At 33.8% G+C, this 14,524-nt stretch overlaps 2 protein-coding genes across 4 annotated transcripts; one reads left to right on the top strand and one right to left on the bottom strand.

Moving 5' to 3' along the window:
• Positions 1-211: 211 nt before the first annotated feature.
• On the top strand, positions 212-10,021 carry LOC124825115 (histidine-tRNA ligase). Of its 2 annotated transcripts, none has more exons than XM_047297656.2 (7): positions 212-733; positions 1,398-1,503; positions 6,019-6,240; positions 7,939-8,427; positions 8,671-8,745; positions 8,826-8,916; positions 9,720-10,021. In XM_047297656.2, the coding sequence occupies exons 1-6, from the start codon at positions 686-688 to the stop codon at positions 8,885-8,887; spliced, it is 1,002 nt and encodes a 333-aa protein (XP_047153612.1). In that variant the 5' UTR covers positions 212-685; the 3' UTR covers positions 8,888-8,916; positions 9,720-10,021. The 2 variants fall into 2 exon arrangements, with proteins under 2 accessions (XP_047153612.1, XP_087972243.1); XM_088116117.1 differs by lacking the exon at positions 9,720-10,021 and adding an exon at positions 9,088-9,281 and having other exon boundaries at positions 213-733.
• A 1,659-nt stretch (positions 10,022-11,680) lies between these two features.
• On the bottom strand, positions 11,681-13,926 carry LOC124825117 (uncharacterized). 2 transcript variants are annotated; one of them, XM_047297660.2, is made up of 2 exons: positions 13,640-13,908; positions 11,681-11,978 (listed from the first exon to the last, which is right to left on the bottom strand). In XM_047297660.2, exon 1 carries the CDS (start codon positions 13,810-13,812, stop codon positions 13,666-13,668), a length of 147 nt encoding a protein of 48 aa, XP_047153616.1. In that variant the 5' UTR covers positions 13,813-13,908; the 3' UTR covers positions 11,681-11,978; positions 13,640-13,665. The 2 variants fall into 2 exon arrangements, with proteins under 2 accessions (XP_047153616.1, XP_087971143.1); XM_088115017.1 differs by lacking the exon at positions 11,681-11,978 and adding an exon at positions 13,020-13,219 and having other exon boundaries at positions 13,640-13,926.
• Between the last annotated feature and the right edge of the window lie 598 nt (positions 13,927-14,524).

The following is a 14,524-nucleotide window of genomic DNA, read 5'->3' as shown; positions in this document are numbered from 1 at the left end:
TGTTTGAAAGGAAGGGGTACAACAGTAAATTGGAAATCCTTATATTTTAGATCGACGTGGTGGAATATATGCCTGCACCACTGTAACAAGTGTTTGTAGCGTAAAATTAATCCACGCACACCCAATTCTCTCTTCGTTAGCACCTCTCTCTCTCTCTCTCGCTCTCTCTCTCCTCGTCACTTTTTCTCCATTGAAGGTCAACTTCAAATCCCTAATCTCTCTCAATTACAACTGCAACTACTTTTCCCTCCAATTTCGCTTCACCACAAATGCACCGATTCATCGATTTTCATCTTTTATCGCGTTTTCCGATTTTCATCTCAGGGTTCCTCATCCTCCAACTTCCTTCTCACGCTTCTGTCTTTCCTTTCGTTGATCCCGCCTTTCCCACTGCGCTTCGATTATTATTTTCTATCTTTTCATTTTTCTTTTAGCTTGTTTGTGTCGTTTCGTTTGAGAATTTGGAATATTCGATTTTCTCATGTATACTGTTTTCACGTTTTCTTTTTCAAATTGTTATGGTTCCGTGGGCGAAGTTTTTGTGGGAAATTTCACTTGTTTTTTTTTGGTGGTTTTGTAGTGAAACTGAATCACTCGACAGTTATTACTCCATTTCCCTAATCCTTTTCTCTGTGTTGTTATGTTTTCAGATAGTTGTTAACAGATATTTTTGGGAACATACGACATGTCAAGTGGATCAGTGAGACGGGTTTCCCGTCAAGATATTCAGCTGGTAAGCTCGAACGTCACTCTGTGCTTTGTATTCTGACGATGAAATGATGTTTGCATAAATAACTTGTTATCTAGGACAAGCTTGTTTAGCGATTATAAACGTTTAGTCACTTCTTTTTCGTACAAACAAGGTTTTAATTTCAGTGACGGTTTCCTTTTTGTCGTGTTGATATTGTGGAAAATTGTAAATAACTGCTTTTGCAGATACTCCAAGAACCTGAACTTTGCGGCAACATTGCAGTCGTGGACTCTTTTTTTAACACCTTGTGTGGATATGCCATAAAATTTGTGTCCATGTTTGTTGTTCACTTTTGCATAGCATGTAATATTTTGTTGATCGTGAGAACAGAGAGTTAAGTTTCTTTAAATGCTTTATTGTTACATTCATTAATTGGGTGTCGTTATTAAGGTATTATTATTAGTGTAGGGTTTTGAAGTATGTCACTGGATTGTGTAGATTGGGTATTTATTATGGCCAGGCTGCTAGTTTTTTGGTCTTTTCAAATTGAATTCGTCACTTTTGATTTGTTCTGTTTACCCTATCTTAAAATATTCCCCATCTCCTTCCAAATCTCTTCACTATTCTCTACACAGTTCAGTTCATCTTACATCTACCAGAGGTTGCGGACTGTAATTTCTTTTTTGGTGTAATTGTCTCATTACAGGTGCAAAATCTCATAGAACGGTGTCTGCAATTATATATGAGCCAGAAAGAAGTCGTGGAAACACTACTAGCTCAAGCAAAAATAGAGCCTGGTTTCACTGAACTAGGTAGATTTTTTTCCCTGCCACTGGAATGGTGTTTTTTATTTTCATTTATGTTTTTACTCCATCTTCACTTGGTGAGATTCTTTTGAGGAGTTCGACAGAAATTGTAATTGATTCACTTCTGTAATATTTTTCATTTCATTGTGAGTGTGTTGCACTTTTATAATCACGATTGTCAAATCTTGTATTTTTTCTGTTTTTCTCCATTGAAATATTTTGCTTACTTTTAAAACATGAAGACATTATGGTGTTGTGGGTTTATGGCATGAAGTGTAAGAAACAACCAAAATGTTTCCCTTATAATATATTTTTAGGACTCCGGTGCATTGATTTTGATGATGTGGTTCTGGTTCATTTAGAAGTTCTTAGATACTTGTATCATCCTTTGTTGTATTTTGATCTTTCATGTCAACAGTTAACCACTTATTTATGGGATTGTATTGTGCAACAAATGTTTAAAGACTTGACTGTTTGAATTTTAAAACAGGTTGTTTTGTTAGGGTATCACTTTTATTCTAGATTGTTTGATCAGTATTCCTATTTTGTGTGTTATTTAGATTTCTGTTAAAAGGATAGAGAGGAATGGTAAAATTCCTTGAAGTCTCATGATTTAGTATTTGAAATTTTGAATGGGAGCATTGTTTTTGTATTTACTTTGTATACTAAGCACTTTAGTTTAGCAGCCACCCTGCTGTCACCATCCCACTGTAGTGTTTTTGGGGTCACTTACTCTGTGAATCCAAAATTGTTAACTATGATTGAGCTAAATGGAGGCTTAGGCCACTCAACTGACTTTTATACTTTCTATATTTCTTTTATCACCCTGAAATTGCCAGCTCCCTCACTTAATTGTTTTCAACATTGTCACGTGCCACTGGGAATTATATTGGTTATTTGTATTCTATCCATTATCTGATTATCTTGTTTAGGACTCATCTAGTAAAAGTTTACTATTTCTTCAAATGAAGAAATTTGGAGAAGCCTATACAAATTGCTGGCAGTTTTAATTGGCTGGAAGAAATGTTGAACTCCTGAATGCCAATTGTGACAGAAAGTTGAAATCAAATTTGGCAATCCTTATAGCAGTGTGAAATGGCATGATCCTGAAATACTACAACAGGTAGTGGAAAAACTGAACAATGTGGAGCAGAAAGCGAGGTGGCTGTAATCTTGGTTGGCTGGTGACATGTTTGACAGAAAAGGGCTACGGAGTCTCAGGAATGATAGAAACTATGGAGAGCAGAGCAGAGGCAGCAGAGGTGGGGGATGACCAAAAACTGTCACAGCTGGCAAGAAAATACTCAGAAATGCCAGAAAATGTTGGTGGAGAAATGTGGGTGTTCATTGGAAAGGAGAATAATGGGTGCTATTTCATAATACAGTGTGCGTAGGTGACAGAAAGTAGAGGTCTCAGTTTTTAATTTAAAGGAGGGGGCAGAATCCTGAACTAATTCCCTAACATGGTTCTAAACAACACTTTTTTCATGGATAAAATAGGTATTTTGCTTCTCATGGTGCCTATTCCAGCCTTGATTATTTGCAATTGTTTCCTCTGTTGCAGCTGTGACAGCTGATACTTCTATTCAATTTTTGTAGCTTGTTCCAACAGCTCTGCTGCATAATTCTGCATCAGTGCTGCTACTTCATCCATTTTCTTTGTCTTTTGTTTAATTCCTTATAATCAAACAAGTATTTGCAGCTCTTGTGATCACTACAAATCTTAAACCTACTGCTATACATATAATGTCCTCATATTTTGAGTACAAATCAATGGTAGCTAGTTCTAAATCATGGGTTGAGTAATTTTTCTCACGTGCTCTTAGTTGCCTAGAAGCATATGCTACTACCTTTCTGTCTTGCATAAGACTGGAGGCATCACAAATTGTCCAGTAGGATTGGGTAATGCTAACACAAAGTTGCCTAGAAGCATTTGCTTCTATCCTTCTATTTTGCATAAGAATACGTCCTAATCTCATTTTGAAGGTATCACAAAATAGAAAAAAGTGTCCAATAGGATTGGGAATTGCTAACATAGGGAAATTGGATAATCTTTTCTTCAATTCTTGACAACTATTCTGCAGCAGTGCTGCTATTTGGCACTGCTGAAAACTATGATGGAGATTAGCTAGCTTGCTTTATCCAGTGAATCAAATCAACAAGGTAGAAGAAGCATGCCGATACAAGAGATGTCTAGAGTTTTTATTCCTGGACTATCAAATAAGTTTTCAATTCAGGTTTTCTTATTTTTAACAAGTATTGCCTTTATTTATTGTTGTTAAGATCAAGTGTCTACATAGGATTGGGTAAGATCCTATCAAAATGAAAATTTTATATATATATATTTATATATATATATATATATATATATATATATATATATATATATATATATATAAATATTTATGTGCAAACATAAGTGTGTTTTTGTGTTCAAAGAAAGAGAGACGGGGTTGGCAGTTCAAAACTTGTAAGAATGTGGAATTTAAGCCTAAAACAAACTCACAAAATTGGTTTGTAAGGTGAGGTTTCTTTCCATTTATATATATATATATATATATATATATATATATATATATATTATAATTTGGTCATATCTCTAGTTGATATGGGATATCAAACACATCCCTTTATGTTGAGTACTAGATATCTTGAACGTGGGAGTAGGAAGGGAACTTGATAACAGATGGCCCATAGGTTCAACATCTCACAAGGATAAGTTTTGAATGACTTTGATATTATGTTAAAATCTAAGAAAATATAAATTTGAACACATTTCTAGTCGATGTGGGATCTCTAATACCCATAAACACCAAGGACTGAATATCTTTGATAGCAGGTAACATGATAGTCTTAACAAACTTGAGTGTGATTGGTTCTAAATGACTTTGATAACATGTTAAGAGAGAGAGTGAAATTTAAGCTTAGTTTAACCTCACAAAATTGGCTTTTAAGGTGAGATTTACATGAACTCATATATTATACTTTGACCATGTCTCTAGTTCAGTGTTATTGAAAATCGATTATGGTAGTGTCATGGCGGAAAGTGGTGGTAGTTTTGCAGTTTGTCACCACAATAAGGTGGTGGCAATGCGGGTTTCTCATGGGTGCCCGTGGAGGCTGCTTTCTGCATTACATTTAGTGGGTGCAGAACATATGGCTGAAAGGTGAAGAGAAAAACCCTAATTTGCAAAGGCAGCAGCGTGGAGAAGAAACCCTACTATCCAGGGGCAGTGACAAGAAGAAAGTCCTAGTTGTAGGCAAAGAGATTTGTTCCTCTTTTCTGTCTTCTATTAGGTTTAAAACTCAATTGATATCTTTGCTAAAACTTGGGCCATAAACGACCCAATAAAAAATTATTATAACCTAGTATTCTAAATAACTGTTCTACTCACTCCTTTCCTTCTTGAGTCCCTTTGTCACTTACACTGACCTTGCAACTTACCGGTGCTATCTGCCGCTCAGTGCTGCTCGTTGCTCATCACCGCTTGTTGTCACTCACCATTGCTCATTTCTTTGCATTACAATTATATTTTTGTATTTTGTTTTTAAATTATCTATATGCATATATATTTCTTTTGATTGCAATGTTTCCGGCATTACTTGTTATGATTTCTGTTATAACTTTATAAAGGACTTATGGGTCTTTGATATTTTCCGTTGTTCGATATTGATAACACTGCACTAGTCATTGTGGGATCTCTATCACACCTCCTTACGCCGAGGACTAAATATCTCAAGTGTGGAAAGAGGAGGAAGGGAATCCAATAGTGGGTGGCACTATTGGCCCAACATCTCATTAGGATAGGCTTTGATACCATGTTGAAGTCTAGGTAAAAGATAATTTGGTCATGTCCCTAATTCATGTGTAATCTCCAACAAAAACGAAAGATGTGGTATATGAAAATGAGTCATATGTGACTTGCAAAGGTGACAGCCGCAGAAGCTTGAATGGGAGTTGGGTTCTGTTTGAGGAAGGAAGAGTCGCATTTAGGGCATAAAATTGGGTTAAATATTAAGGTTTATATGAGCTGGGTTGTGTCTTGATATATGATCCTTCGTAGATATTATTCTGATTAGGACAAGGAAGCAGGGCTGTAAAATGGTGTTTTACAGATATCTAGATTGCAATTTCAACACGGTGTAATATTTGGACTTTCCTTGTAAGGGAATTAAATTTTAATAAAATAAGCCAAAACTTGGAAGGTTGTGATATCTAACTTCATATGATTGCTTATTTGCTGTTGCAGCTTCTTGAATTAGTAGTTGCATTTTACCCTTGCCTATCTTAATCCAATGCAGTGGTTTTTCCCCCATTCTTTTCTTGCAAAAGCCATTATAGTTTTGATACTTAACATAGTGCTGGACTTGGGGATATAAATAAGGTTTGGTAATTGATAGTTGCGATTGAAATTGCTATTTAGTCCTTCTGATTGGCATTGCTGTAATGATTGCCACATTGCATCCATCATTTATTTTCCTCTATCATTAGTTTCTTTTCCTTTTCCCCTCATTTTTCAGTTTGGCAAAAGCTTGAAGAAGAAAATGAAGAGTTCTTCAAGGCTTATTATGCAAGATTGGTTTTGAAGCAGCAAATATTGCAATTCAACAAATTGCTTGACCAGCAAGTCCAATTAATGCAGTTACACTCAACTGCTGTTGCCTCACTGCCTACAACTAATGGGTCACACATCCCTGCTGTTTCGTCACTGCCTAACTCAAATGGATCACATATCCCTGGAAGTAAGTTCATTACCTCTCTGAATGCTGTTGACACCTTTTTATTCTCAATGGATTGTGTAGTTCGAAGTCTTTTTTCTCAATCTGGGCTTTTCACGGGGCTTATATGGTCTCTTTCTCACATTTAGATGCAACCCCCATTATGTTCCCAACGTGTAATGTCCTGGATTCTTTTAAGGCTTGATAAATAGGGGGTTGACTTCGAAAACAGTCATTGGATTTTGTTACAAAACCGGCTTATAGGGTGAGGTTTGCACCTACTTATAAATTATGAATTGGCCTTATCTCTAGTCGATGTGGGACTTCTAACAACCCCCTCACGCCGAGGTATATACATCTCAAGCGTGGGATTAGAAATTTTAATGGGTGGTCCGATAGCGACCCGATAACGGGTGGAACAATATGTCCAGCAAACAACAAAATATCGCTAGGATAGACTCTAACTATGGCTCTGATACCATGTTAGAAAGTGGATTTTAAAGCCTAACTCAATCTTACAAAACTGGCTTATAGGGTGAGGTTTGCATCCACTTATAAACTATGAATTGACCTTATCTCTAGTCAATGTGAGACTTCCAACAGATTTCATCATTTACTAATTGTTTCAAACTTGAAGAAGTAAAAGTTGAATGTTTTGAAGCTAAACCTCTGGTAAAATGTACTCTACTTTGTCTGGTCTTGTTAGCATTGCCATTCATTTCTATTGCTAGTTGAGATATTGGTTTAATGGTATCAATTTTTATATCTAGGTACCAAGAATATAAAACACTATGAAAGTTATATTTTACCTGATTTAGAACTGACTTAGAAAGAATCACCAATTCCAAGTTTGTTGTTAGTTTCGGAAATTTAGGGTGAAATTCTTTGTTGCAAGTGAAGAACATTAATTGAGTTCTCTGGAGTTTTGGGCTTTTAGGCTATAAAAAACTGAAGGTGGATGATGCGTTCAGGTACTGGAACTGGTTAATGGTGGTGGTTTGTTAATGATATTGATTGTCTGGGGATTGTGGTTGTTGGAGGTTCAAAAGTAGGTGAAATTTAGGTTAAGAGAGCAATAGGCTTATAGGAAGTTTGTATGAGTTTGATGGTTAGATGTGTTGTGTAAGAAGTAGAGTGGGTGTATGTTATTACAGAGCTTAGAAGCACTGGTTCAAACCTCTAAGAGAACCAGGTCATTTGAGAGATAAAGAAGTGTGCCACAAAATCACATAATGTGAAGTGGGACTTTATTAGAGGCTTCTTAATCAGAGGATCATTTGGATATTTTAGCACCTAAATTGATGTCAACTTCTTTTCTGGACCATATTAGTAAGATTTTTTTAGGAACCAAAATGATCGTGTACTTTTTTATATTAAAAAATAATAAATTGTTTTTAAAATATTTAATTTCTTGAAATTGTTAATGATAGAACAACAGATTAATGTACTTGATATTTATTAAGACATATTTAATGAGTTTAATAATTGTTGAGACTTTTAGTGTCTCCTAATTACTATATTTGACATTGTCATTTAAGTTGATTAGAAAAACACAAGGTTGTTTTCAAAAAAACTTGTTCTTATGAAATTGAATAGAGTAATAACCTATAGCATACTTCATTCTTTGAACTAATAAAAGTAATATAATAATCTTCAAATATAGTCATCCAAAATCAACTTGTTTCTCCATTAAGCAATTTTGTATCAAATCTCACTTTACAGTACCGGAGAATCCATCATGCTACACTGCAGACCGAACCCAAACAAGTTTGAAGCCAGAAAATATGCAACATCCTGTTGATTCCAGATTATCTAGTGTGTTTAATAATGGTGGGTCATCACTACATACAAATATGCATGCTTCAGTTGATATGTCAGCTCATGGCAATAGGATTAATGGTCCTCCGAGCATGCTTTCTGCTCAAAACGCAAACATGGGTCTGATACAAGGAATCAACGGTGGGATGATTAAATCTGAACCTGGATATTCTGGTTGTTCTCCTTACATGTTTGGTACTGATGGAAATGTCCTGGAGCCACGCCCAGCTATTGGTGGCAGTTCAGTTACATCATTCAATAATGTCGAGTCCAACTCACATTCTTTGAACGATGCAGTCCTAGATCCAGACACTTCTTCATTTGGATTTCTGGGGCAGATTCCCAGAAATTTTAGCCTTTCAGATCTGACTGCCGATTTTTCTCAGAGTTCTGGTATGTCTTCTCTCAAGCTTGTGTGGGATCCTTGTGTATTGCTCAAGCATTGCATTCTTTTGCTCGTGTCAGAGAAAGTGCATCTTTGCTGATGGTGTTGAGTATAATGCCAGTCAAGCATTTCGTTTTTTTTTTCAAAGTTTCCAGCCTTTTTCTATGCTATTACATACTAGTGTATCAAGTAACAAACAGATAGGATTGGATAAATAATCAGCACTGATAGTTAAGCTTCTTATTTGACAGATATACTGGAGACCTATTCTAGGTCACCCTTCCTAGCTACGGATAATGAAAACTTCCTCGACAGAGGAGAACAAGGTAAGAAATATTTTCACTCACCTGTGTTCTGTTGTTTTTTTCCGCAATGCTAATACCGTTGTTATCTTGGTTTTAAATAGACAATAATAGGCTAGACTCCATCTCAGAAGGTTTAAGTTATGAGGACTTTGGGAGTGAATAGTTGATACCATTTGGTTGTCGAACTTTCAGGTTTGTTCTTTACTTCTATTATTAAGGATCAAGTTATGTGGAAAATACCATAATGTGCAAAAATTTCCAATTAAATCACGCTATGTTTTTCTTAAAATTGTCAGATTCATGCGAAGTGACAACTATAACCGTTTTAGCTACAGAGCTGATAATTGTTTGTATTGCCTGCAGGTTGAACAAAATGCTTAAAATATTGTACATAAAACTTTAGAGGTTTTGAAATTTAACTGTTGGATGAACATATGCAATTGGTGTGTAGAAAGTCCACTCACCTCATTATTGGTGATGGTGAAATGAAAGTTGGAATGCTTGCATGGAAGGGAAAGACTCGGTGCAAATAAATAATAATCTTTTTTCCCCTTGTGTGTTTGGCCTTTTGTACTATATGCTTATTCTACATTGTGTCGTACTAGAATTATATTATTGTGTTTTGTTGATTTTCCTGATATAAGACTGCATAAAATTATTTTCTAAGAAAAGTAGTAAACAGTATACTTGACTTGATTGACTGTCTGGTTAAAGTAGTCAGGTTTTTTTTCTTTTTTTAAAAATAACATCCAATACTCTGTAGTCGAGGGAATCTCAAATTTTAACCAGGACTTTGTTGTGAATGGACCATGATGAGGCCACGCAGACATCTCCGGATTGCTTTGCTATTACAGTTTTCCCAATTTTATTAAATAGGCCTTCAGGTTTTAAAAACCGGCGTTTGATCTTGCAATAAAATTCCTAGCACTTCCCAATTTTTCATTCTTTGAAGTAATGCTGAAACATAACTAGAACTTGTTTCAAATGTTCCAAAGGAAGAAGAAAGACTCCTGCGAAGGTCTTCGATTCATCCAGAATCTTGGATTAAAAAAATTGTTAAAATGCTGTGGAGATGAAACAAATCCAGAAACTTAAATCAACTTGGAAAAAAGAAAGATAGAAGACAGACTTCTTCCTAGATTGAGTGCTTCATGGTAAAGTAGATTCTAATGTTAACCCAATTTCCCTTTGCGCTCTAATTTTATTTTTAAAATTAAACAAATTCACGCCCACCATTCTCCTTTGCGGCCTATCATGCCACTGCCGATTGCCATTCTCCTGTACTCTTCAGTTTTCAAGATTTTTGGCAAATGTACCAACATCTATTATTCTCTCTCTCTCTCTCTCTCTCTCTCTCTCTCTCTCTCTCTCTCTCTCTCTCTCTCTCTCTATATATATATATATATATATATATATATATATATATATATATATATATATATATATGTATATTAGCTCTTGTTATAACTTTTAAAATGTACACTTACTATGTTTTTTTTAATTTAATGTTGTAATTTTTTTTATCCAGATGTAAACGTATAAATTGTCATTTTGTTCAGAGTATGCGTCAACAGAATCAATCAAATTTTCCAAAAACTATGTTAAACAATTATGTATGGGAAATACATAAGAATTTAGAAAGAAGAAAAAGCGTAAGTATAAGGTTGTTTGACTAAAGAATAGTTAGTAGAGTTTATAAGTGATTTTATAAAAATAGCTTAAAATTAATGTTTGATTATACTTATAAATAGTTGCTTTTTCTAATTAAAAGTGATTATACTTGTTTTAGTATGATATTACAAATGTGTTTATTTATTTAAATATTATATATACTAAAGTTTATAAGCGCTCACAAAATAGCATGTTTGTTTAGCAAAAATATTTTTCCAAATAAAAATAATTATTATATTTTTATTTTTTTAGATTTAGTTACAAGAAAACAAAAAATAAAATATGAAAGTTATTTCAAAATTAAACAAAAAGTTCTTATCATTCTTCATGATTAATTATATCATTATCATTTTCAATAAAATTTTGTTTTGAAATTTAATTTAAAATTATGATGGGTATCCGAGTCGATACAAGAATATTTATTATAATAAAATGTGTTCAAATATTGTAAAAAAAAACTCATGATTTGTATAAAGGCACACCTAATTTTGAATGAAATCCCTAAATTTGTTGTTGGATAACAGTTAGATTTTTTTTTATCTTAATCCAATTTTTTTTTTATTTTTACTCAAAATCAGCCCACAAAGAAAGTAAAAACGAATAGAAAGAGATCGTGAAAGAATTGAAACACACCTAAAATTATAATGAAATTGGGTTATATTCAAAGCATTAAAAAAGGAGCACGAAGGAACACAAAGTGAAGAAGAGATGCATTGGGAAGACTGATATAAATGTGTGTAATGCACAAAAAATGGTTGCATGAGAAACACTACTACGAAAAGGATGAGTAGTTTTAGTATAAAAATTTTATAAAACTATCTTTTGTGTCTCATACCGTACCAAATTATTTTGATAAACTACTATGAAAAAGTTGTTTTAACTTCTATTCTTTATATAAAAAGAAAAAACTACGCAAACAAGTAAAAATTCCTATAGATAATTTTTCCCTTCCTGTGCAGCTTTACTGAAAAGAATTCCCTCTCCAGATTTACCTAAAGGTGTTCTTTTTAATCTGTCGTTTCACTTTGTTGCCACTGGGCACTGTCAAACTTCAAGTTTCTTTAAATATTACTTCAATTTATAAATGGAACCCATTTCATCCATTTTTTGGCCTTAGTAAAATATGACTTTTGCACATTTAAACTCACCTGGTGATTCACAAAAGTCTAAACTAGTTAATACAGGTTTCTTAAATTAATGTGAGATTTTGAAGCTATATCTAAAGATAGTAGAGATCAGAGAACAAATGAAACAAAGCAAAGCAAAACTACAGAACCTGTTAATATGAAGATAATTCATGATTTGATTTATCAACTTGGCCGACATGATCGGAGCAACGAAAACAGATTCAGAGATTGTTTTCATAATTTGAATATTCAAAATCTCAAACATCACGACAAGATGAAAAGAACATCACAACAACAAATGGGCCAACTTACTCTTAGATGTTCTCATTCTATTAATAACTCTTCTTACATTAAACCCCACAGACAGAGAATGGACCATATATAATGAGCCAACCTAATATTTTCTACTTATAGAGCAAAAAACTGCCAAACCAAATTGTTCCTCCAGACTTACCCCTGCAATATATGAAGACAAAATTGATGATCTATAACCGAATTCCAGAAAAGGGTATATATGATGGCCAGCCAAAAGAAATTCGGCAACCAGAAAAAAAAGTCATATTTTACTAAGGCCAAAAAATGACTTTAGCGGCATTATAATATAAAATTAAATATGTTTTTAGTATTTAAATTTTGATGTAAAATTATAATTCATCCTTGTTTAAAACTTTGATACATTTTGGTTTTCAAACTTTAAAAATGAATAGATATAATTTTTTTAATCCAATAATATTAATTTTTTTTTTGAGTTTATTAAATAGTATTTCATGTTAATATTTGAATTGTAAGGTGTTAAACCGTGTAAATAACTTAAACATCATCCTAAAACCCGTTTCACATATAAAATTTTTTTAATACAATTTAATTAGAAGGGTTATATTAATTTATTTTTAAAGTTTAAGGATCAAACTTGATACAATTTGGAATAAGAACGCGTTGGAAGTCCCGGTTCAACTAGAGATACATTTCTAGTTTCCACCCGTTGTGGGCCGCTATCAGATTACTCTATTAATTTCTACTCTCACGCACGAGATGTCTATACCTCGGCATGAAGGGGTGTTTTGAAAGTCCCAGATCGACTAGAGATAAGACTAAATTATAATATATATATATAAGTGAGGTGCAAACCTCACCTTACAAGCCGGTTTTGTAGGATTGAGTTAGGCAAAAATCCACTTTCTAATAGAACGAATTTCAGTATGCTAAAAACACATTTAAGCATAATATATAAGTGCCCCTAGAATTTTCTAAGCATCAACTTTCTCATAAGGGTATCAAAAGTAGCACCCTTAAACTTTCAATTTATATCAAACCTATACTTTTCCTTATATTGTGAATTAACATAACATAACAACATACAGACCAATTAGCCTCAGCACAATATAATAATTTCCAGAAAGCTTTTATGACATCTTAAGGTTTAACTTCATACAGCTGACACACCACAATATTCATCACATTATCTAATTGGTCAAGAAATTGCACCACACACAAGGGTAAAGTTAAATTAGGATTAGATACAATGAAAAGGTCACAAGATTATTGATTGGATTGGACACATTTTACACTACTTGCAAATAATAAAGAGAAAATATGCTATGCTCTAATATAATGTTTCTTTGGCTAAAGAAGAACTGCAGATCCCTAACCAGATGCTCAATGGTTATCATATACAACAAACTACTTAAAGCAAAGCCCTGCCACAAAATTGAAAAAAAACTAAGCAAATCAAATCACTAATAGCAACTATGAATGGATCTTAATAGCGAAATTGACTGGTACAGTTGCATTATCACCTAATCAAATAATAACAGAGAACCAACCTATCGTGTTAGCATTCGAATTCATCCCGAAACAAAGCAATCAACAACCTTCAACAAACACCCTTAAACAAGCAGCCTCGCAATTCCCCAAATCAAGGAAACCCAATCACACAACACAAACATGCCCTTTTCTATAACCCAAAAATGCAAACCAGAACCACCCACTACACTCCAGCTCAAAACACACAAGCAAGACTGAAAGAAGAGATTTTGACACATACCCAGTACATCAAAGCAAGCCCAGTTTGAAGGGCAATCGAAAAGTACAAAAAAGTGATGCTGTGTAATCATTACCGTCGCAAGAAAGAGACATGATTGAGTCAACCCACATGAAAAGGGCCAATATCGCCAGAACGTAGAGAAGAGGCAAATTCATCAGCAACAGTTAAACAAGAACTAATCCAGCCACTGAGAGCAATCCATGTCATCTTTGCGATCCAAACTGCAGCGTCGAGTGCCATTGCCATGAGATGCGTGGTTTCAAGGAAGAAGATGAAGTGGTAAACGGAAACCCATTCAGGCTTCTGGTAACCCTTATCGAAAGTTGTTTGTATTATTATAACCTATTTATATTTATGTTATGTGTACTCAACTCAACAACCTCGAAAACTATGTGGTTACTTCCTAATCAAGGAGTTTTCTTTGAGAAATGTTGGCCACAACATATTTTTGCATTCTTCACATGCTCTTATCTCTCATGTTATATAAATTCCATTTATGTAATGGTATTTTTTTTTTCCTTTTATTCTTGCATTTTTTAAATCCATGTTCAATGTGTAAATTTTGAATTTAAACTCTAAAACTAAATATTTTACAGATACAACTGTCATAACTCTTGCAGAAATAATAACATTAATTGTAATTTCTACATTTAAAAATTTTCCAAATCTATCAACATCAGCTTTAGTTACCTTATTTTAAGAATTGAACAATTAACTATTCTCATTCATTTGCATTTTATTTCTCTGTTTTAGGAATATCTCGTATCTATGAGTTTGTTATTGCATGTATCTAACACTGATTTTCATGTTTACAGAAAAGGAGACATTTTTGGAGGATTTTAAGTTTGTCTTTATATGTTTTGTGTCTGTTGTTGTAGCTGAAACCGAATTTAATTTTTACCGAAGGTGAAAGTTGAGTTTAATGTTAGTGATTGATAATAGAAGGATTTCGACTTTG

Source organism: Vigna umbellata, chromosome 5 (genome assembly GCF_029865625.1).
Source record: "Vigna umbellata cultivar VRB3 chromosome 5, Vumbellata_1.0, whole genome shotgun sequence".
Taxonomy (NCBI): domain Eukaryota; kingdom Viridiplantae; phylum Streptophyta; class Magnoliopsida; order Fabales; family Fabaceae; genus Vigna; species Vigna umbellata.
This window is presented reverse-complemented; position numbering and strand designations above follow the sequence as displayed.